The following is a 25,015-nucleotide window of genomic DNA, read 5'->3' as shown; positions in this document are numbered from 1 at the left end:
TACCTGAACTAGTCAGAGCAGACATGGAATTGGCAGACATGGAGGCATTACCAGAGGTCTGGGCTGCAGCCATGGTAGCAGCTATCGTGGCCAGGTTCTGCAGCTGCAGGGTGTTCACACCTGAGGGGGAAGGAACGAGAGGTCAGCCCACAATATCTATGATCAAACTTTATTCCAGCACAGGTCAACGGTAGTTTCACACTAGTTAAGCACTTTCAACCTGGAACCCCCATTTTAAGCTTGTCAAAATAGGTGAACATTTTCACGATCTTTCAAAAATAGAGGAAATCCAATAAAAGCTCACGACACATTGCTACATGTAATAATTGGATTAATTTCCTGGTAGGTTACTTGGTTTGGTTGAGCTGAGTAAAAAAATGTTTTAGTTTCACTAGGAGATTTGTTTTAAGGTTCCTGTGAGTCATGGATGTATTAATATTACTGTTGTACTGATTTGTACTGTTTGTTTTAGCAGTGATGTGACATTTTTAATCTGCCCCTTGGCCAGTTCCCACTTGTAAAAGAGATGTGTTTTTTACTGGTTAAATAAAGGTTAAATAAAAAAAAAAAACATTGTGATGCAACACCGAGCTTGTTTTTTCACAGGACACAATCATAGTATAGTATAATATATAAAAGTTAAAATAGGCCATAAAAGTTTGAACAAAACCATTAGCAAGTTAAATTGGTCTGACTGTGCGCTTATTTCAAACATTACGTATAAGCTTGGGTAACTTGCCTCAATTCACCATGCTCAACAGTGCCTGTTGCTTAACTATGTAGCGGTCCCACATCAAATAGTTGCACAGCATAAACATAAACCGATTTGCCTAACATCAATGTTACACAAGCAATATTGAAGAAATATACTGCTGAAACCCTGTTATCCCCACAGCACTCTGATTTATACCACAATATGAGCATTATTTAATTACTCTAAACTATTACTTTTCTTGTTATCATTGTCTGTGTACAGTCAAAGTCAAGAAATCAATTTTGCCTTGATAAAAGCAATTATGGAATCTTTGTGCACTGTATTAGTATGTATTTATTATATATTTTTCAATAGATACTGTATACGTTTTAGTCCCGTCTGTGCCTGAACGTGCCCTTTTCCCCCTTCATTTACTTCCGTTTACATTAAGTATAATACCGGCTTTCACCGGATGCGCCCCGTCACTACCGCCCATTGAGGAATAAAGAGAACTTCCGACAGAATCCGACAGACAATATTAAAACACACATCTATTGAAGAATACGGGCTAATGCAGCGCACACGTGTTGCTAATGTCGAGTTAACATCCGGGGCTACAGCACTTTATATGTTTTTTGGGTACAAGTACGGAGAAGTACGGGCTTTCCGCACAGATGTCCAGTGACAATTGGGGGGTAAAGCTCAAGACTATCATAGATATGAAAGTAAAAGTCAGACTCAATAAAATACATCTATGATAGTCTTGATCCAAGGCTAGCTAAATCCAAAGATCCTCTGCTCACAATCGTTTGAATTGAAAAAGACCAAACTAAAACAGCAACGATTTGGCAGCTGCGATAAGCCTGACATTTCTTCCTTTGAAGTCAGAGCAGATCTCGTCACTTTCTGCTCCACTAAGTCAGTAATGTGATAAAGTCTTGTTGATGCATTGAGTGATTTGTCCTAAGGAGACCACAAAGCCCTAGAATAGCAACACTGATTGAAGTACTGATGATCTCATTAAAGAGTGATGTGATTTGGCAACAGTAGAACTATGGGTATGTGGAACACCCAGTCACATGGTTGTTACCTTGGAAAAGTGTGTTAGATGAAAATACATCTTAAGAACCCAAATAAAAATGACCCACCTCCTAGCCTCTGCATGCCACTGAAACCAGCCTGGTTGCTAGAGGATGTAGCCTGTTGGAGCAACTGTAAAAGGCAAGAAAGACAGTTAACATCATGTACAGGAATCAGAGAGAAAAAGGCACTTGAGGGAGTGAGCATCTTCCACTTACTGCCAGGTACTGTGGAGTGAGAGACCCCAAGCCTGCCAGGTTTCCCCAGGTGGAGGCGCTGTTGAGCTGCTGCATCTGCTGTGCTAGCTGCTGCTGCAGTCGCCTCTGTTCCTTATCCCTCTGTGTGTCTGCAAATTTCGCCACCATGGGGGAGGTGCAGCCCTGTGGCAGGGATGAGGGAAGGAGGGATGGGAGAGTAGTTTAGGTTAGGCCCGCTCAATAGAAATAGAAATGCATTCCGCTTTACCCTCATTATTAGCAATACAAGAATGCATTAATTTTAGGGGGGTTTCTTTGTAAAACAAAATAGAGGGATCATCTAAGCCTTATGATTAGGTCATGTTTTAATGTTTGTATTGCATTCATATTCAAGCTAACATATACAGGACAACTGCCATGCATCGCCAAGCCACATCACATTCCAAAAAAGGAGCATGGGACAATGCTGCAGACATTGCTACAGAACTTTTTACGCATTGGGAGGATCTGAATCCAGTCCACACACACAAGCAGACAGGAGATGGAGACATGACTTAAAACATAGACAATTAAACAAAGACATGTCAAATCAGCAGACAAAGAAAGACATTTGTAAGGAATAAAACAACAAAACATATTGCACCATAACTCACAAACAGATAGCCACATATTGATCAGACGGACTCACGGACGAACATGCGGTGTAGAGTCTCTTGTGAGTTGAGTGCTAGACAGGGGACAGGCTTGACAGGGAAAATGGCTTTTGCAACACTAGCACCTCCCATGGCATCAGGGAAGTAATGGTATAGGGACGGGAAAGGTGCCAGCACCGCTGGGGCCCCCTTTTAATCTGGGAAGCTTCATGTTATGTTTGGTTGGGCTCCTAATTAGACGTGGTCCAATGCTTCACTGGGGAGCCTCTGACCTGCTAGCAGTCAAGTTACTCGTGCTCCACTTCCTGAAAGACTCCACCGAATAACTCGAGGACGCGGACCTAGTTTCAGGAGGAATCAAATAGGACAGTCGCTGCTGTCTCGGCTAATGTCTTTGTTAACCTATATTCAATGGGAGCGGTCTCTTTTCCCTGTGGTCCTAAACATGGATTTAATATGGGAGGCTGAGGTGGCCCAGAGGTGTGTTCTCCAAATCAATACACAGCTCAAAATAAGGAAAATCAAGGCAATTCTTGCCCCGTCTTGTTAGCACTGAATTCACTGCTATGCAAGCAGCTATGATGGGCAATTTTTCAAGTTTTGTTTTTATAATTAACAAGTGGCTTTGGAAATGAGTCATGCTCTATGAGAATGAATGTCTTCTGCGTTGAGTCTTTCCAACACAGGGGGGCAGCAGCATGTTCAGGAGGAAGAGGAGGGGGGAGGGGGTGAGAAGTAGGTGCTAAGGGGTACAGTACCTCCATAGTCTGAGAGTGATGCATGGTTTTGATTGCATTCTGTGCCATTGCCCTGGTAGCAAAAGTGACAAACGCACAGCCTGTAGGGGAGGGGGGAACAATAGGAGAGGGGAAGGGAGGGAGGGACAAGAAGAAACAAAAACAAGACAAAAAGGTTTGGACAACTCGTTATGAACCCCAAAAAACAACACATTGTACAAAGAATGGCAACTCCCAAGCACACAAACCGCCCTCACTGGTTAGCACATGAAGAAAGAACACGACAAAGAATAACAGTAACAACAGTCACATGAGCACAGTAACGGTGATCGACGGATAAAAACACCACCCAGAAAGAGAGAGCTTTGTACATATGGTGACACGATGAGACAATGAATGTGATTATGTACACATGTAACACAAACACATAAATTCACACGAAAGGCTTCAGATGACCGTATATATATATATATATATATATATATATATATATACACATATACACATATACATATACATATATATATATATATATATATATATATATATATATAGATTAAGTATATAGATACTTAACATATTAATGTCATACGGTGTCTGATCGACTTGAAATTACAGCTTTATCACATGGTCGTTAACCAGAACAAGGGCTCATTATAGAGGCGGGCCTGAGGCATGCTGTAACAGTCAGTCTCCGGAGGAGGATTATTATTTTTTATTTTTTGTGCACATCCAAAACGAGCTCGCAGCACTCACTATCATGGCGTCTTATGCGGCACAGTTAGCTAGCTCATGGGATGCTGCAGCAGGCTAATTCCAGGTTTTGTGGAGTGTGATGGAGGGGGCAGAAAATGAGGAGCTGCCAGCTGAGCCCACGGAACACCAGCAACCAGGGGTTGCCAAGGTGACGGCTCATTGTTCCGGGCATCAAGTGCCGCGGCCCTCGCCCGAGTACCGCTGGAGGTAAAGCACAGTGTACTATGGGAGTGGAATGGTAAAGTGGGTTCCAGATGCGGCGAATAGCACTCGAATAGAAAATGGGGGATAGGTGGGGAGGAAGCAGGGTGAGAAATAAAAAGGGAATGACGGCAGGCCCTGTATTATTAATAATACTTGATGAAATGTGCGACTGGTGCGCTACGCAGATGGCGGTGGTGGTCAGGTGTTCGGAGGACAGCGGCAACGTTTAAGGGAGCACTTACCTCTGCTCAGTCCGTCTGGTCCCCGGAGGATTCGGCACTCCTCGATCTGTCCGAAAGATCCGAACATCATTCGGACCTCGTTCTCGCCGTATTTCTTCGACACCATTCCGATGAAGAGTTTTCTGTCTTCCACCGCTGGAAAATAGGCATGAGTGATAGGATTATAGTGCACAGCCTCCTATAGTTGGCATGACCATGCTAACTATAGGAGGCTAAACATTGTCACCCCTCGTCACAATGTCACATGTTCTGCTTAGAAAGTGCCAGCTTGTTGTACAAATCTCATAGTGCACTAATACTGATGCCGGTATTGGGTGGATAACTGGCCACGAATACGCAATCGGCATGAATGAAACACAGCCTCTTGAAAGAGTGCATTCAGCCAGTTCATCGAGTCCAACTGAGTAGCAATCTGCAATTAGTCGAGTTTAAACACAACTCGCCATGAGTTGCGTTTAAAAGGGATTCTAGGCAACATTAAGCCTACATTGAAAAATAAAATAAAAAAAATTATATATATATATATATATATATATATATATATATATATATATATATATATATATATATATATATATATTGCATTTTTCCCCCTCTCATCAGCCACTATATAATGATGCTGGGGTGTTTTCCTGCATTGAAAAAGTCCTCTTTCTGAAATCCGTATTTTCCCTACCGTTTGTGTTTGTCCGGGACGTAAATGAAACGCACGCATGTGCGTGTCCGTGTCAACTGTTCGAGTGAAACCGAATGGAACCGAGGGCAGCCGACAAAAAAAAATGGAACGAGCCGCCATTGTTTTCTGTTGCGCTGCTTTTACTTTTTATACTTTCGGTTTTAAAAACTCTCAAACTTCTTTGAGGCACGGAATTTACTTTTAAGATATCGTTTGGATAGAATTAAGTTGTTTAACTTCATATATGTGGTCAATTTATCATGACAGAGCCTATTTAAAAATACAAATTCAGAGAACCGGCAGGGGAGGGCAGTGACACGCATTGTATCCGAATAAAGCAACCCATTTTCGGCATGGCCCGTTCAGAAGTCCCCCCTGCGTCACTCCCTGGTGGTTGGGGAAACGAACTGCTGATGAGGAGGGGGGGAGGGGAGTGGCGGTGTTTGACAACAGTTATTTTTTTTTTTGATCTCTGAACTTGCCTAGAAACACTTTAAGCTACAGCTTTCCTTCCTCTTCGCATTTTACATCCCATTCCCCTTTGGTACAGTGGCGTTGAAACTGGCTAAATGGTTATCAAACCACCATTTTAAAACGGCTAGTCCCATTCCATGATTTCGATTGGCTGATTTCCGTTCAGCAGACTCCTTAGATCAGCTTATATCAATCACAGGTGCGTTATTTATTAAATACAGTGATCCAGCATATCTTTAGCTGAAAGATGAAAGGGGAGAACATGTTTTTCCTTACAAGCCCCAGCCATGCGGGGTTCTAAGCACCGCCCGTGTGGGACAGCAAGTGACTAAAGGGCTTCGTGGCAGGGCTTGTAAGGAAAACACGCGCTTCCCATGCATCGCAAACCATCTGTGCTGGAAGGCTAAGTAGCTAGGCTAGCAGTTTGCAAGCCTAGTCGACTAAGACCAAAAGACTAAGGTTTTTGATATTTAGTCGACTAGACGAAGACTAACATTTTCAGAAGACTAAAGTAGGACTAAAACTAAATGGTGTGTTATTCAAAAGACTAAATCAAAATTTGCTGTCAAATTTAACGCTGCACAGAACCAGAGATAACGCAATCCGAAGATTTGCTGCTCCATTCATTTCCTGGGTAACTATTACTTAAAAATGCTGCATTTTTTACCATGTATTTTTCGCCGAGACATGTTATTTTCAAAAGGCGTATAAAAGCGAATGGGAGGTCGCGATTTAAATGTTTTGGGGGGGCGGAAGCATAGTGAAACCCTCTGTGATTAGCAACCATACTGGAGATAAATATTCTGTGACTACTTGAAAAGGTAAGAAAATGGAAAAATCTCTGGCAGTCGGTGAGTTTTTTTATGTATACACTCTGGCAGTTAAAGAGTTAAGGGGATGACGTAATTTCCAATTTCATCGTTCCCTCGCAGTCAAGGCATCATTCATAGGTTGGCGAAGAGCGCCCTCCAGCGTAATCACTAAAAACATTTATAATTGACATAGATCTGCGTATACAATTTATTTTTTTATTGAGTGAATTAGTACAAGGTACAACATGCTTCTTACTATTCAAAACCATAGACAGTCAAACTAAAATCAAGGAGGGACAAGGGATTGGTTTCTCAAAACATTACACATTTAGATTTTAGCGGTGACATTGTGACTCCACCCACCTTAGGTTTTTTCCTTCACACCATCCTCATACATGCATACGCATTCGTGCTCAGACTCTCTCCCTCACTCATACGCCTACACACACACACACAGGTTACCTATACCACAAACATAACAAGTGCACCCCCCTCCACACTCATGTGTTCCTGCCCACCCACACACACACACAAGGGAAAAGACACACACACACACACACACACACACACACACACACTAGGTTCCTTAGGGTTTCAAGTGCAGGGTGAATCGGCAGCTCCACTCCACCTACAGTGCCTCATAAATTGATCTCCACAGTTCATTAAATTGTTTTTCTTTATTACTGTCCTCCGCCATTGTTCTCTCAATACTCAAATAATATTTCATTAGTGATTTCCAATTTTGAAGGGAAGGTGCTTTATTTTTCCAGTTTTGCAATAACAGTTTTTGTATATACTCAAGATGAAAAAAAGAATTTGCCTACCTGATGGATGTCTCATTTCGTCTATATTTTGAAAAAGACAAATCATAGGTGTAAACAAATGTGCATTTACAGTTTATATGTAAAAAAAGAAATGTAAAATTCTCCAAAGTCTTTCTAACAATACCAGAAGGCATGTATGAGAGTCCTTTTGTGTGCAACATTTTAAACATCTGTCAGAGGACATGGAATCAAATGTATTCATCTTATCTCCAGTGTACATTCTTGTCAGTAGTTTATCCTGGATTAGTCTTAGATTTTCATTAGTGGTAATTTTATATGTGCGTTGTAAACATCCATTCCATTTGAGTTTAGCATCTACTGTACCAAGATCATTATTCCATGTATTATTAATGTTTTGAAGCAATTCTTCATTATCCTCAGCATTGCTAAGGATGTTATATGATGTAAAGCACCTATAAGTGGTCTCTTTCTAATCCCTTTTTTTAACCATGTCACATAATTGAGTTGATATTCTTTTCCCCAAGACCCATATTTTAAGATGGGTTTGTCTTGTGGTTTATGCCATTTAAAAAAAAAAGGGGGAAATCCTGCTCAGTATACCTTTAAGCTAAAATGGAAAAACTAAAAACCACATCACTATTATAAAATACTTTCACTCATACTTGAGAAATGTTAATGAAAAATACTCCTCGGTATCTCCTACAATTTACCTCCTCACCTTCCGTCTTCATCCACTTCCTTCCCCTTAGTCTCTAGCCCTCTATGACAAATGACTGCTTTATCATCCACTTACTCTCTCCGTTAGATCCTCTGTACCTGCTCTCCTCTGTTCCCCCAACAGCCTTTGCAAAGCCCTTAATCCTTCTACACCATACAGAAATTGTTTACTGCCGCACATTCCCTGACCTAAGTGTTGCTCGGGCCGACATATCTCGTTTCAAGTAGTGGGACATCACAACAGGATTATCTCCCTTTGAAAAGACACCCTTTCGTCTCTGCGAAATGTTTAATCTCGCTGAGGAAGTTCACGTTGGACATTAGCCCAATACCCCCCCCCCACCTCGACCCTGACACACACATTGACTGGGTGTCACACCCCATCTGCAATGATGTCACTCACCAGTTGTTTTCTCGCTGTCGGCAGGTTTCATCTGGATGGGATGATGCATCTGGTGGACAAGGCAAATGAATGGTTAATTCGGTGGTTTTCGAACTGTGCCCAAGGCACACCAGCGCAAAATCTGTGTTATATGTGTTACAAACTTATCAGTCTGTAAATGTTTATGTACTAATGCCAAACTCAAAGGTTAATCACTTAAGCCTTTTAAAAATAAGCAAAAATAGCCAATCTACAATCTACATCACAGAAAATATGTGAAATTTTATTTTAAATTGAATGCATATGCTTTCTTTTTTTTAGGTCAGAGAATTCACTTCCCTCTGCATTGGGAAATGGGTGTGCACAAAGTACTGATACTGCAAATAAAAACATTATTTATAACTTTTTGTATAGTATATATTGCAAGAATGTGTGGTTTTCACATAATCCCAAGGCACACCTGGAATTGTCTCACGGCACACTGGTTGGGAACCACTGGGTTAATACCACGTCTGTCAGCGCTGGCTAGTCCAGACACTACACAGTAAAATCCTGAGTGTTAATAAATTAACATTCAGGATTTTACAGTATACCAACACAGATGCAGAGCTCCTTTATCTTAAAGTACTCTGTTGCGTCCTCCGACTGCCCCTAGACACACACACACCTCCATCTCTCCCCTGAACCTCTCGTTTATTCTCACCTCATACTATCACTGCTCATTTAAGCCACCTTCGACAGAGGCCGTATACTAGTGGATGCTGGTGAATTAAATCCTCTAGTATCCAATTTCACTTCTTTCTGTAGTGTAGGCTTGTGACTGCATTTATCGATTAGTCCTACTCCTGTCAACATCCCTCATCTTCATGAGATCCCTTTAACAGAAATCGTTCACCCACAAGCTGCCTTCGTCCTGCTTCTAAAATGATTACCCAGATATACTCACTGTTGAAGTCTGTTGGCAGTGTACATACAGTGTCCTTACACACCGGGGGCATCATTAATTCACGATAAAAATATATATTTTTGAACTGTTGTTTGTGTCATGAGTGTATCCACACAGAACATGAATATTATGCACGATAAAGCGACACAATGTTTATTCGGAGCAAGGTAGATTTTTTCCCAGCGAATAGAGGCATCAACTATGTAAATAGATTTTATACTAAATTACTCACAACCGATTTAGGCATCATGTATTCATCATATACACCCTAAGATTTATTGAGGGACTTTACATATGTTAATCCATTCATTCAGAGACCCAGTGCAGATTTATTGTGTCAGAACCGTAAGAGTAGCTATTTTATTTATTATTGGCTCCTGGGTCTTATCCATTCCTGTGTTTCACTCTTACTGCTATGACACCTGAATTTCCCCCCGGGGATCAATAAGTGTTTATATCTTATAATAAGGGAGACAAGGATAACAATTTTATTTCACCCCATGTAAACCCACCCCACAACCAGACAGAAGAAGGTGGGGCAAATCTTAGCTATGGACAGAAAAATCACGATGTCTCCCAGCCTTAAGATTTATTCTCCCTGGCACTTTCTCCAGATCCTCTGATTACATACGTGGAAGTGAATCTACAACACCAGCTTTTACATCCACTGTGCTCACCTGCTGTGACAAAACGTGACACAAAGCAAAAGGAGAAATGTATCCAAGTGCTATGAAGTGAAGAGGCTTGGGAGACAGCAGTTATGAAATGTGGGTTGCTGGGTCTTTTGTTTCACCTTCGTTTTTTCCCATGTTTTTGACAAAGACTAAGAGAAAAAGACAGATGGCTTGCTCGGTATGGGTACTGGTGAGCATCACTGGCCAAGGAGAGAGAGGGAGGGAAAGAGAGAGAAGCACCAACGAGGAGTGAGAGGGAGCGACAGAGACGAGCTTTTCCACTGACGTGCGGGCCGAACCCACTCAACTGCAGTCAATGCCAGTAACAGCATGACTAGGGACTGGGGGGGGGGGGGCATCAAGCTAGACTTTATTTGAAATGCCTGGCTGATTGATGCTGCTCCAGTGAGAAGTAGTTCTGTATGTGCAGCCTGCTACACTCATTTATCAACCCGGTTGAACATGTTAGTACATGCTGGTACCTAACCTCATTGACAGTGGCTCCTTTTCCAATAGACTTGGCTATTGATTTAATTGAGAGCTGGGGTTGTATGGTATTCATTTAATTGATTGGGAGTAGAGTAATTTTCAATCAGCAACAGGCAGGACAGATTTGTAGAGGTTTAACAAGCAATTGCACTTGTTCCAGTCGACTGGGCTTTAATCTCCATGTATCAGGTTAAGAAATTGAGAGAACTCAATGCTCTTTTTTTGCTGGACTATTGTTAGCTGACCTAAATTCTCAATCCGTTTCAACTTTTGGGGAATAAAAATGTAGTTGTGCATATATGATTCATAAGGACAGGCATTCGTAATTTGTTCCCATTTTGTGGCAAGGGAATCTTGAGCAGCTGTACCCTGCCTTTTGGCCAAGCATACTTTAACTGAGCTATCGGTTTGTGTTAGGTGTGCTGGGTTATCACTGTCCTTGTGTTAAGCCTCAGGTTAAGCCTAATTTACTGTATAATGGCAATGCTTGCCTAAAACCTCAATTTTCAGTTTGAAAAAAATCAAAAGGAGCTCACTGAAACTAGAGTTCATTTTTGGCCACCAAACAGCTCAGAGAGCCTGCAGTGGATGTGAGGGGGGCTCAAGCAGCTCATACAGTGCTTACTCACCCCAGTTAAGGTCTTTATGTTGTGCAGGCCATTCTGGGCGTCCAGTGCAGCTTTTCTTGTATAAAACGTTACAAAACAGCATCCTGCAGACAAAGAAACAGAGACAAACAGGGGAGAAGGAAAAACAACATTGAAATAAAATTGCTCATCTTCACTGTAAGGAGAAATTAATAGTTACACTGCTCAAGAAAAGGAGAGAATGTAAATGGCTAAAAGCATGTTGCTGTTGCTGGTGTCACATGATAGGAGCATGTGACACGATATTCTTAGCACTAACTGTTAGATGGTTGTGTGTAGCACATGCAGGAAGCCTGCAGCGAGCGTAGGGGAAGATAACGAGATGGGCGAGGGGCTGTGGCGACCAAAAGCTTAGATGGCTGTCGATGGGACTACTGAGGCGTGCTGGACAGGTCAGCATGGTGCGGGCAAGTCAGGGCACAGGACCCACGACCCACAGAGTGAGAGGTGCTACCATTACATAATAAAATGTCTGTCTCTCTTCCTTTCATTCACCCCATACTCCAATCTCTCTCACTCACTCTCGGTCGCTCTCTCAAGCACGCACGCGCGCACACAGAACATGGAAGTAGTACAATGAGACAGAGGAGACAAGCGGGTGGGGGCGACGGGGGAAGGAGGAGGGAGGGAGGTTGGGGCGCACAGGGAGAAGGAAAAAAAACAGCCTCTCATCCTTCCGTCCCAGCAGACCGCCAGTGGCGTTCCAGCCTGTCAGTTTTCACTGGGCTGAGGGGGAAGTAGAGCACTGCAGCGTCTCTGACCTACATAGTGTGTATTATGCTGTTGTACTGGAGCTTGCAGGCCGTGGGGGGGGGGGGGGGCACTCTAATATGCATCGAGCTCTTCTCTCCGAGCCAGCTGAGCTCTGCGCTCTTTCCCTGCGACTTAGTCCTGCCTCTGCTTTTTGCTGGAGCTAAATAAACCATTCCAGAGAGGCACAATGGTTACTAGATGATTTTTTCATAGCCCGCAGTAGATGTGACCTAAAACGTAAAAACAACACACAAACCTGATGGCTCCGCAATAGATTTGCGGCAAAACAAACCCACCGAAATGGAACGGGGATTATAGTGAATCCAACGGATGAGTCAAACAAAAGAAAGATGGATGACATAAGAGGAGGGCGTGGAGGGGGTATTATCGGGTGTACAAACAACGTGTCAGCCAGGGGCGCTGTCCTGACTCCTCAACAGTCCCAGTGGGGGCATGGCTACTGGTCAATGGCCCAGGGCCATGGCATGGCGGGGAGAAGGAAAGCAGTGGATAAAGGGAAAAGCAAGTCCTGCTCAAACAAATTCACCTCACAGAGGCCAGGGTGAGCCAAAAAGGCTGCTGTGATCAGGCCAGATTATCTATTAGAATACATTAACATTGCATTAACATGTCAATGGACCATCACAGCTGACACTCCGCCTAGGAACAGGGGAGGGCTCTCTGCTAAGAAGAGCGGACTTTGAACCATTCAGCCTCCCAATGAACTGCACAATGCCGGCAGTATATACCACCTAATCAGCATCCCAGATAATTCAGATGGTCTACCTTTCAAAGCACACATGCAGCCTTTTTCCCCTGGTGATGTTAAATTTGCACAAGTTTATGTAAGAGCCTTCACATGTAGGAAGCACAGAATGCCAGTCTTGTGGCGGGCTGTCGCTTAAAACAGGACTAGGTTATGTATGTTATCAGAGTACAGAGGTATGACACGCATTGCATACCTGACCAAATCCCAGTGACAAATCTCATGCCTGCACCTCAAAGATTAGGCTTGGCTCTCTGTTTTTTTTACCCCCCTTCTTCCAGCCCTGTGCACTGCAGATAGACACTAAGTCCTTAACTTCAAAGAGGGTTTCACATAAAAAAAACCTAGAGTGGATTATTGCTTGAAATGCCGTAGTGAGGCATCCAACCATCGAGGGAATTGAAATTTGGGAGACATCGTAAAATGTGTCTGTACCACACCAGTAGAGTTTTGCATTTTATTCACCAGTAGTTGGTTCTATGAGGCTGGCCACTTCCAGCGATACCATTTGCAGAATGTAGGGCTTCCAGTTCACCATCTCCTCTAATTGCAACCTGAACCAAACTGCTCGACTTGAGCACTCATACCAAGGTGAGTGCATTGATGGATGACTTAATGGAAAATTGCAGACGAGTAACACTCAACACCACAGCTCTCCTTTCTACAGCACTGCTTTTAAAACCAGCATGGAGAAGAAAATAAAAACATTTCCATAATGGGTAATGAAAACATTATTTTGTAACCCTGAAATGCAACAGATAATTGAATAATCTCAGTGGTAGTAAGCCCAAAGACAGCCATACAAAAGTAGCCCAATGCCTTTCCTGGGTGTTATAAGTATGACCATGGGTGATGAAGGGGTATAGGTATATACACGCGTCTCGCGCTTGATAGCTCTTACACCTGTACCGTGGGAGGGAAATAACACCAGGTGCCAGCCAAATACTGGTTAAAATGTTGCCGTGTAGCTTGGGCATTATACTACCAGCTACTTTTGTAAGTAATGACAACAAAAAAAAAAAAGGAGAAAAAAAAATCCAGTCAGCTAGTACAGAAGTTCTGACGTCACTCGTTCATCCCCTGGTTTGTAAAGTAATTTCTCTATGGAGAACAACATTGGGTCATCTTAGAATCGTCTCATAAGAATTGTGGTCCAAAAATAAACAAACTGTCTCGGCGATATTGTCAGGGAGGAGGTTCTGTATCGTTTATGATAGTCAGTCACTTATATTTGATACAGTCTGTTTCTGGCGAAAATGTAACTAATTCGGCGGAAGTAACATTATCGTTTTCTCACCGTCAGTTGATGCTTCATATCCATAAGAGTCAAACCGCCGGGGGCATTTGTTTATTTTTGGAACACAGTTCTTATTTGACGCGATATTAAAGACGTCTATGGGAATTTAGAACGGGGGTGGAAAACCACGAACCAGGTAGGATGTGTAAATTACGTCAGACTTCGGTGCTCTATACTGTGGATTATACCAAGCACTGTGGAGTATAGATTAAAAGCATGGTACTTTCATGCATACCTTTGCTCTGAGGGGGATTCTGGGTGCGATCACGGAGAATGTTGATCTGGTGCACGGCTCCAAAGGGCTCAAACAACTCCTTCAACTCTGTTTCTGACCAGGAGCGTGGGACCTGGCCCACAAACATCTTGATGGTGTCTGGGTCTGGCTGGTCCAAGTGCTCCATCGACCCATTCATGGTGTTGCCATTGCCGTTACCATTGCTGGGATCAAGAGAGAGAGAGAGAAAAGGAATTTGTCATTAGTATTCTCATTTCAGCAATTTTCAAACAATTCATTCCTCAAGTTAGATTGTTTGTCACCACATCACAATTTAATGGCAAAAGAATGAAACATCAATCAATCATACTAGGATTGATTCTTGGACTGGAATGATAAGTCATGACAAATGGGCCTATACTTGGCTGCCAGATGTATTTTAGCACATGAAATACAATATACACCTTTAAGAACATCTACGATTAAGAGTTTATAACAGCTAGATAAAAAGAGTACGTAACAGTCAAATCTGCCAAAGGATGTGCAGTTTAAGTTTTACCCTTATCTGAGGGCTAACTGCATTAAATAAATAAAGGGAAGCCTCAAACACAAATAACCAGACTGGGAAATAACAGCCAGTTACACAGAAAGAAACCACCATCTTTGGCAGATTTTACTGTATTCCAAAAATGTAATCTGTGTGTCATGTAAGAACTTGAAAGTGTCAGGGTTTTTATTTTGAGGGATTTATATCCAGGGGAGCTTCTTGACATATACATGAATGGCAGTTACAGTAAGTGCAGCATACTCAAGTATAGATCCATATCTTGATCAAATCTCTATGTATTAAATATAACCAAATACGTATATATTTTTGTGGCTATAACTGGGAAGGAAGTCGTCCCAATCATATACTAAAAGTAGGGAGTAAGCAAATTATAGATCATTAATGATAATGACTGGTGGTTTTCATAATCATGCTGCCGAGTGCTGATCTGATACACAATTCATGTTGACACTGAACAAATCCAACACAAAACTATATTATGAAATTGTTTTATAGCGGCATAGAGTGAAAAGCTATCCTCTTGGCACAATTGGTGCCCGACAAAGCCATTTCCCTCAGGAAACCAACATTAAACAAGCCTATCATTTAGAACATTTTATTATTATGTCTGAAATAATTTTTCCCCCTTTTTTTACAATAACCTAAACATAAAAATGTGATGGCACTACTGGTATTAGCCCAGGCCAACGATTACAGGAAGGGCATACAGAAGCTGGTGACTCATGGGACTCAAGCTGGGAGAATATTCTGGCACAATACACACAATCACCGATTACTTCCAGTATACAGCAATTGAAGGCAGAAAGAAAGACACAATAAGACATTGATGAGAAATTAAATAAACCAGTGGGAATTTTGCATACAAACCTCTGGACCCGAGCCATCCATCTCTTACAAATTGAGCCAGCAGACATGCCAAACTCCCTGAAGGACTTAAACGACATAACAACGTTCCAGTTCGACCTCTATCCTTCAAAAATCCAACACTGCCCACCTGTTTACAAATAGTTGTTTGCCAGCGCTATTTACCCCAACCCCTGCCAATACAGGCCATCATTTCATCCAAACAATGACAGCGATAGAGCAGCGAATTAAGACCAGCAAAGCTATTTTTTTCCCAAAAGAAATAGGGGGACAACTGCCCCCACCACAATCACTGCCAATGAGACAAAACAAGCACCACAGAGCTCTAAACATCCAAAAATCTCAGGTTAGCAGACAAGGTTTTGTGGTGCATCTCCTCCTCAGGCGTTCTGGCGATGGTACAGGCAGTAACCTACAGCTTCTCCACCACAGCAGGGGGAACAATCACATATTGTTCGCCCAAGCTGGAGAGCACTATTCACCGTTAACTCTGCAGCACAATGGGCCGAGTCAGAGAGACGCTTTGGAATACATTGAAGCCTTCGTCCACTAAGGCCACGGTGCTGTGGTGTGTGACACCATTTATCCAGTTTTTCCCTGTGGCGCTATGACGCCATTTGCTGAGGGCCTTTTGATGCAACCTCACACTAGGAGTGTCAACACTCGATTGAAGAAATGCATCGACTGTATCACGTTAAAACCCTTAACTACCTTGCAGGGCTGGGTTTGGACGTTCGGTGAGGATTTTGAATGAACCATAGTTTTATTTATTTATTTGGGGGCGGCGGGGGGGGGGGGGGGGGGGGGGTGAAATCTTGCCATTAAGGTGCTTTTCCAGCACTGGAGGACCCATGGGGGACTTTTTTTCCATCCCCATTCTCGTGGAGTTCCATCAAGGTTAAGCAGGGCTAAGACGAGCCAAAGTGACAACTGATTAGTCAGAGAATCCTCAATAACCAAGCAGTGGACAGAGACAAACGCGTCAATCGATGGACGGAAATCACAAGTCGCAAATTAATTACGACCACCCGTTATTTTATATACGTATTTTGGATCGCTCAGTGAGGAATCGGATTTCTCCCTTGCAAAACACATTTTTTGCCATTACTCCTACTGATATTGTCTAACCCTCACGCAAATGTTTTGTGACCCTCTTTTTGGGGAACGACACCATCGTACTACAGAGTATAAATTAAGGTACAGAACTGCAACTCATAGAATGTGCACTCACTGTATCACAATATGTCTGAAAATGCAGATGGAGATATTTTAATGCAACAACCCTATATACAATTCAAGACATAGCTTGACTTAGTGGGTACAGTCCCACCAGGTTGGAACGGCTAAAGATGTTATGTTTTTGCTTCTGTGAGTCTGTCCGTCTCTCGGCCACCTATAGGCCGATCGCGTGACAACTTTGCACACAAACTCCTGGGAGGGCAAGGAAGAACCTAAAACTCTAATTTGTCAAATCGACCAGTTAGTTAATCAGGCACTCGGGTGGCACAGTGGTAAAGTGCCTGCCCACCACCACGGAGGTTGTGGGTTTTAATCAACCATGGTGCATCCGGCTTTGTCGAGCGTCTACATTTGGCCCGTGTTCGGGGGAGGGAAGCCAGGCGGAGTGGGTGATAGTTGTCACTGCAGGTACTCCTAGGCTCTGGGGCGGCACCTGTCAACAGGGAGTGTTTGGTGTTTGGTACATCTTCCCGGTGGGGGCAGTAGGATTCAACAGCAGTGACAACACAAAAGTGTGTGGCGAGGAATCAATTGGCGAGAAACGACTAAATTTGGAGAAAAGGGGTAAAAAAGCAACAACAAAACAATCGGTCTCTTATAGTGCCACTGAGTAAGCCTTTTGCAAAACACATTTGTGACACCATGAGTAAGACTTTTTTTACTACTACTCCTACCGATTTTGTCCAAAACTCACCCAAATTATTTGGCACACCTCATCTCTGTAGACATGTGATCAAGACTTATCTGTCCAATATTTCAGATATCATTCTGATTGGCCAAGATTGGCTTCTAAAGTTTGCAGGAGGCGTTTTGAACAAATCAATGCAGTGTCTGGCGTGAAACTTTGCACGCACACTCCCAGTAAGTCATGGAAGATATGCCACCCCTAAGGTTTCAAACCGGTTATGAAGCTATAACAGGTCGCAACACGGCCCTGGGTAGGCAACCCATTACAGTAAAGTGATTAGAGTTCTTTGTTTCAGTTTGAGCCTGACAGGGGTTCGGACATACAATTTATGCCAATTGGTCGGCCCGATTGCCCACTCACCCTGTGCTATGTGAATTACACAACCTTTTCTGGCAATACCAGACTTGTGTTTTTTCCCTGTTGAGAACTTTAAGAGATGCAATTTTCTGAACTTAACTGCTTTTTGTAGCTGTTCGATGAAATGCCTTTACCAACTTATTTATTGTCTAGGCAATGCTGATGATTATTTATAAAAAATCTAATTGTGTAAATATGTTGTGAAAGAACCAATAGTCATACCCACAATATCAAAATATTTGGTCAAAAATATCTTGATATTTGATATTGCCTACTGGCAAGTTGGCCGCACCCAACAAGTACCTATTGGAATGTTCGTAGACATCAGTAATCAAGTCTTTTGCTGAGTCTCCAGAAGCAGCCTTGTGATGTGGCAGATGATCCCACTCCAAGACGCCTCAGAGCAGCTGACGAGTCACTCTGTACAGCGACAGTTGCATACCTGCTGTTTGACTTCCCATAAAAAGTGTGATTTATCTGGACCATGTGTCTTGCTCCACCAGAGCAGGCTGACCGCATAAGTATGCCAGCTACACCTTTGCTGCTCTTGTTTTAGAAAGTTGCCAGTGGTGCCTGCCTAGCAGTAGATTAAAGTCAGGCAACATTTCAAAGGTCCAGTGAGAATTATGTGTTGATTGCACTTATCCACAAAGCCAGAGGAAGTTAAAAAGGAACACAAAGTTCCGCCATGCTGACCAAGTTGCAGCATGCAGCTGATGTAAAATAATCTCACTGCTCTGTTCTTAGTCGTGGTCACTTTCATTATGACGCTGGCCATCGTTTTGTCGTGCCTAATAGTTAGGCTACCATTACAGTCTCTCTAAAATATGCTATAACAATGTTTCTGTAATTAAAATATTGATCATGAGCAAGTTCTGGCAAGTTGCATGAGGTTAATGCCATACATATTGCTCAGACACTTCCTGTTATAGAAATAGACTACAGCAGACACCCTCGCCTCTGGGTTGCTTTTAAAGCCAGGGGCACACTGCTCATGCTTCATTAGGGATAAAAAAGCATGGGGGGGGGGGGGGGGGGTTAAATGGTCAAGCGGAACAGCTGTTTTGTAGTAATACCCTGAATAAAATGGTGGCTCTTTTTTCTGACAGCCTTATAAGCTGCGTCAGACACCAGAAATTAGCATGTCTCTAATGCTTTGATAATGTCTGTCAAGTAACACGTAAAGGCTCTCTCACTTGCTCTCAACCTAGTCTACTCCAACTAGTATGAAGCTAGTATGAAGAAAGTAGACCACAATCTGGCCTCAAGAGTCACACACACCCACCCCCTGGTGTAGCCCTTTTGAGGGGATCCACAACAGTAACCAGACCACTTAAGAGCGCCTCTAATATGTGCCCTGTAAACTCAGGTATTAAAAGACAAAATTACCCATAATGGTTGCTTCTTTAACCAGGAAAGCCCACATGTGATTGAATTCATTCTTAAAATAAACCTTTGATCCCTGGAGTAAAATCCAGGTGTCCTAGCAGCAACATCAGAGAGAATAAGACACAGGAGAGGTACAGGTAAGAGTCGAGAACCAAACCAATCGGGTGATATCTAGACTGCCGTCGATTGTCATACAAAATGTTGGGCTGTAATCAGGACATCAGGATCTTGATGATGCCTCATTAAGACATTTACTCTTTGTATTAACCTCAATTGGGCTCAATGTGGCCTGATTTCATTGTTACATTTCCCCTGATGAAGACAGACATGTGCAATCAGCCTCTGAAAAGGCTTCATGTTAACAGGCAGCCAGCATTTGATGACAAGGCCCGCCCCATTAGCTCCGTAATTACAGCAAGCATCCCTAGTGGATATGGATGAGGTTTCCCAAGTAAAGAGAGTGTGGACGAATAGTCAAATCTCTAGAATCAGAACACAAACAAATCAACTCTGGTCATACTTCTCCAAGATGGATCATGAATGCAAATCCTCAGGCGGAACTCACTGGCAGCAGCAGCCATAGCTGGGCACCTCCAAAGGAGATACAAGCAGCATACTAAAGAGACGAAATAGAGTTGCTTACATAGAGCGAGAGAGAGTGGGCTCATTGTGCCATCATACCATCCCATCCATTACATGAACAGACCTAAATATGTTACATAGATTCTTCAATTAAAATAGTACATCGCTCACTAAACACAAGATCAGCTATTTTTGTTCTTGGCCTACATTTACAAACAGCATCTATCCAGCAAGTCTCATAAATGTAAATTATGGACCGAAGGTTTTCTGTTCCACTTTGACCTCAGGCCAAAAGAAATATTTAGCCAGATGACACGCTCCACCTTATCCTGTGCAGCAATTCAGACTGGACACCTGAGTTCTGCTCACATCAAACACAGGCGTTCAATTTCATGTCGATAACGGACATTATCAACTCATGTGCATGCCGGCTTAAACAGTTTTTTACATTTTATTTTGCAAAGCTGAGTGATCCTTAACGCCATTAAAGATCACTGACATCTATTTTTTTCATTTTTACAATTATGGCAACACATTTATCCTGATTATATTGTTCTTAACGATTTGCATCTCAAATCAACAAGTTGACTCTTCTCCAACTAATAGTGGGCACTCAAAAATATTCCTAATAATATACTATGGCTACAGAAACATGACATTTGCAATATATGATTATACAACAATAATAAGAGCAACAACCTAATTGATCACCCCAAGTTTTGTCATGCCATTTCACACATTAAATGGTTAATGGTGCATACAGAGCCTTTCTACAAAGTGCTTTACAATGTGTGTTACAGTCACCCAGCCACACACACCTGCCAGCATACATGCAAAGTAGCAACCTCCTCATCAGTATCAGTACACTCCTACACAGCCAGGAGGAGACAGGGATCGAACCAGGAACCTTCCGATTCCCAAGAGGCAGCTCGACCTCCTGAGGCACTGCCGCCCCATGAGGCAATATACGGGTTAAACCAGTCATACAGTACTGTCTATGAGACAGGGCTGTACTACACACCATGGTGTGTAGCATAGGCCTATGGGTAAAAACTGCCACAAATTCTGAATAGTTCCATAGATCTGGTTTGACTAAACACTGTCACACAATGACAGACATTGACAAAATGTTGTGGGAAACTTGCTGAAGATTTTGCTCAATCTTTGACCATACCACCCAAGTGATATGACAGGTACAGACTGTGTCTATAGCTGTGTATGTTGATCTGCGCTAGGCTGTTTTCAAATTAAAAACAGTGCTGGGGTGTGCCATACTCTCAGCAGGGGCAGTGAAAGAGGTGACATGACAGAGCAGAGACCTCCTGCTCCCTCCTGCCTTCAACATCTGTCTGTGTGGCAATCTCCCACAACCAGTGTCACTGCGAGGAGAGGGAACAGCACAGCTGGCCTGTGTAGACCCCAGATATGGTGCCAAGAGGCCACACTTTGGACAGATCAACAGCTCCGTGTCCACAACAAAGGGATCACTATGATGTTAAGCTTGCATAGCGCTGTGTCAGTGTTTGCTGCCAAGGGATCACACTTAAGTCCAGACAGCCACTCTTACTGTCCACAATCGGGAGGATCAATCAATCAAAAGAAGCTTACTAAAGCTTCATCTAATCACCACCATGCTGTCTCCATAGTCACAAGTCAAGGTTTCCCTTATATAGGCCTATACGCCTAAGCAGACAAGTTCTAGCTGCTTCAGATCTCAAAAGACAGACTGTTCTAAGTGCCTTCAAATCCAATTTATGATATTTCATAAATATTTTAGTTTATGTGGAACAAGTTAAAATGAATGTGCAACTTGCTCATAAGTAATGTATTTGGTGTAAATACAGTAAACTATCAAAATGTATTATAAAAAATATATTAAAAGCCATATTGAGATTACAGGGTGAATGTTTCTGCCGCGAATGCAATACATGTACTAATATTTTGAACAACAAGTTGCGCTTTGGCACCGTTCCTGTTTTGCAGAGTTTCGTTGTTTACAACTCCTGTCACAAGATTTCCATTAACTCTCCCCATAATGTAGCAGCAAGCAACCACGTGTTTTCTGACGCCAAGTAAGCCCCCTCTCCGCACAGCTTACTAGATCATGGGTGTAGACCACTAGAGGAGATCTATAAGCTGTTAGCAACAACGACGTGCTGGATGCTAAGCTAACCTCACAGCTAACAGCCAAGAGGAGGGAGGGTCCGCGCTACACTCCACCGTACGAAGGTGTCGCTTGCCGAAAAGAACAGATATCTCCAGGCTAACAACGCGTATAGCATAGGTTCTTTTTAGCAAGCTTTTTAGGTTGTTCTACAAACTATAAATGAGGCTTTACAAAGAGGGTCTCGTTGAGCTCATATAAGGTTACACAAATATAAAAGGTGCTAATAAACCACTGACATACATAAGCAAGGCCTACATGAGCTAATAAGACGAAGCGAATTGACGTTAAACATGGCGATTGCCAATTTGAAGCCATTCAACGCCCAACGTTGCGTTATGAATGTGCCATGTTCTGGTTATTACACCACTTGCGCTCCAAAACAACTAATCGATACTAATTGGCATTTTTGTTTCGCAGTTTCAACTGAAACTTGTGATGTCCGGAAGCACGTGTCACTTGGCTCACGCATTATAAAATCACTTATACTTCGTCGCGGCGCGACTGTCGCTCCCTCGACAATATAATGACGTATTTTCAGCTGAAAATGCGGTTCAATTAGGATCCTCCCGGTTTTACCAAAGCGTAGTTTTGTTAAAAAAAAAACATAATTCTAGCTGAAAATACGTCACTTTCAGTTGAAACGCCCGTCGTTTCTTCTTGTCGAGCGACATCATGGTTCGCTCGCGCGACTAAGTAAACATCCTAATAACCAGTACGTCGCTTTTGAGAAAAGGCGTTTCCGCCTAATAAAATATAGATGTCGGTCGAACGTCGTGGCCGTTTCTACATGGCTGTTTTACATCGATATGTTCCATAGGGTTCAACTTGACGTGGGCGTAGCGCCGGTTGATATGATATCCGTGGTTGGTCGACTACTAGCTACTTAGGCTAACGTTAGCATCTGGGTTTTAGCCACCGACAGTGTCTGCTGCTGCCGTTTCGAACAATAATGATAATACTCAATAGTAACGTTCGTCTACCTTCGCTAGGGGTGGGAAACAAAACACAATTAAACACAATTTCCACAAAGTGACTTACATCGCATCGCTGGAGCTCATTAACCGACTTTCGGTCAAGGGAGGCAGAAAATCCAGATTGTTGTACGCCGAAGTCATGTTGTTGTTCACAGTTATTATAACACAACGAACGCTCGTTCCTCGTTCGTTCAAAGATTACTGTGTAAAAAAAAACGCCACACAATGAAGGAGTGGAGATAGGCTTCTTCTTCAACTCCTCCTTCGAGCAAAAAGACCCAGTAGAGAAGAAGGAGAAGACGGAACCGAACAGGTGCTGCAGCCTGGGAGGGAAAGGGTGGAGGTGGTTCTTCTTCAAAAAAACGGCATGGAGGAGACTTTAGAGGGGTGCCGGTGGGGGGTTTCAAGCCTCTATTCTACTACCCCTCTATCTATAATACCTCCTTTATCTCCAAATAATCGAAGAAGTAGAGATAATGTTCTCTGGTGAACAACAGTCTAGTCTGGTCTGCACTTACACACGCACACACACACTGACTGGGGCTCAGCTGCAGCACACAGAGAGAGTAGAGGCGTGGCCTCAATTTATACTCCGTTGGACGACGGTGTCGATCGCCAAAGAAAGAGCGGATCTACAAGCTATCGCCGCGTTGCCTCGCGACGCGGCGATAGCTTGTAGATCTGCTCTTTCTTTGGCAAGCGACACCCTCGCACGATGGAGTATATAACCCATGCCTTTTTACCCCCCCTCACAGTGCCTCCTCAGACAAAGCCTGCTCACATGCATTATTATCCTAGTTATATTATTTCATATTTAAGGCACCCTATAGCCTATAGTATATATACTATGCTAGACCAGGCCGTCTGCGTATGATGCAAGGGTATTATTGTATGTGGCAATTGCTTATGCATTATTGATGAGTTTTGTATTGCTACTGACTGCCAACTACTATTTTCATATCGTTTGCATAGTTTTATATTACAGAAAAAGTGTACGTTATTTTTATACAACTTATAGACTGTACACTTTGGCTTTCATTGACCCATCATTCATTCATTGATGGAACTATGTAGTAATACCCTCCAATGATTTTTCCAGGTGGTGTTAGACATGTAGCTATATTGGAAAATGTCTATCCCATCCTATCCTATCCTGACCTATTGTACCCTATCCTATAATGATTAAGGTTGGAGAGCAAAGAATGACGAAAAAATGTATGACAATAATGACAATGTCCATTATCTTTTATGCAAATACATTTTGCTTTATTTGCACATCTTTAATGGTCCCAGCAGGTTTTTTGGATGAATACAATAAAATTCAAACTCTGTAAGTGTCTTATAGGTTATGGTTAACGCAACGGCTGTTTTACAACCGTTGAATTAACAAAATGCGCAAGATGATTAAAATGCAGTTTCTCTGCCATCTTGAATCTTGCCAGGGTCACAGGTCACGTTCCCTTTTGTGTTTTGGCTGTTGAGTCCCTGGGGGGAGGGGGAGCCTATCTTCTTTTGTTGAGTTGGACTTGGAGGGCGAGGCCCTCTACCAAGCATTCTGAAACCCGGTTATCAAGTACCGTTTGCCATAGCAGAGAGGCCCGGGGCCAACCTAATTATCAAACCATTCATTACTTTGCCAGCAGCTGCACAATCCAAAAATATTAGTCATAAGTCACAAGTGTTCAAAAATATCCCTTTTATGAAATCCCCCTTAATCCTTGTATCCATAACAATTTCAAAGCAGGCTGACACCAGTGTGTGGTATACTAAACCGAGTGTCAAAGGGGTTTGTATGCATAATGTGATATGTGACCTATTTTACCATACATTCAGACAAGTGCTGCATATAACATTCATGACCATTACTCTTGAGGGGCTGCTATAAAAAGAGTCTAATATTTCTGGAGAATTAATTATCATTATATTGGAAGAAAAAAACTACAATAATGTCAATAATCTCATCACATGCACCCACAGCTTACCTTTGATTCA

The 25,015-nt window shown here is 42.6% G+C and overlaps 1 protein-coding gene across 6 annotated transcripts in view; it reads right to left on the bottom strand.

Moving 5' to 3' along the window:
- The window catches only part of LOC311047693 (CUGBP Elav-like family member 2), a 30,703-nt gene extending 7,147 nt beyond the window's left edge, over positions 1-23,556 (bottom strand). For 3 of the 6 annotated variants that reach the window (XR_014601035.1, XR_014601036.1, XM_084060492.1), the window contains exons 1-10: positions 23,088-23,556; positions 14,217-14,419; positions 11,148-11,230; positions 8,431-8,479; positions 7,350-7,370; positions 4,564-4,698; positions 3,383-3,462; positions 1,993-2,154; positions 1,843-1,906; positions 4-120 (exon numbers count right to left, since the gene is read on the bottom strand). Coding sequence is in view for 1 of the 6 variants with exons in the window: in XM_084060492.1 (XP_083916618.1) it covers positions 4-120; positions 1,843-1,906; positions 1,993-2,154; positions 3,383-3,462; positions 4,564-4,698; positions 7,350-7,370; positions 8,431-8,479; positions 11,148-11,230; positions 14,217-14,419; positions 23,088-23,164 (991 nt within the window). In the remaining 5 variants the exon portion in view is untranslated. Of the gene's footprint in view, positions 1-3; positions 121-1,842; positions 1,907-1,992; positions 2,155-3,382; positions 3,463-4,563; positions 4,699-7,349; positions 7,371-8,430; positions 8,480-11,147; positions 11,231-14,216; positions 14,420-15,630; positions 16,490-23,087 lie in introns of those variants that run through there. The other 3 variants (XR_014601037.1, XR_014601038.1, XR_014601039.1) reach the window with 2 other exon arrangements.
- Positions 23,557-25,015: the final 1,459 nt, after the last annotated feature.

Source organism: Gymnoscopelus microlampas (genome assembly GCF_963454915.1).
Source record: "Gymnoscopelus microlampas genome assembly, chromosome: 6".
NCBI lineage: Eukaryota > Metazoa > Chordata > Actinopteri > Myctophiformes > Myctophidae > Gymnoscopelus > Gymnoscopelus microlampas.
Note: the sequence above shows the minus strand (reverse complement) of the source record. Positions and strands in the feature narration are given on the sequence as shown.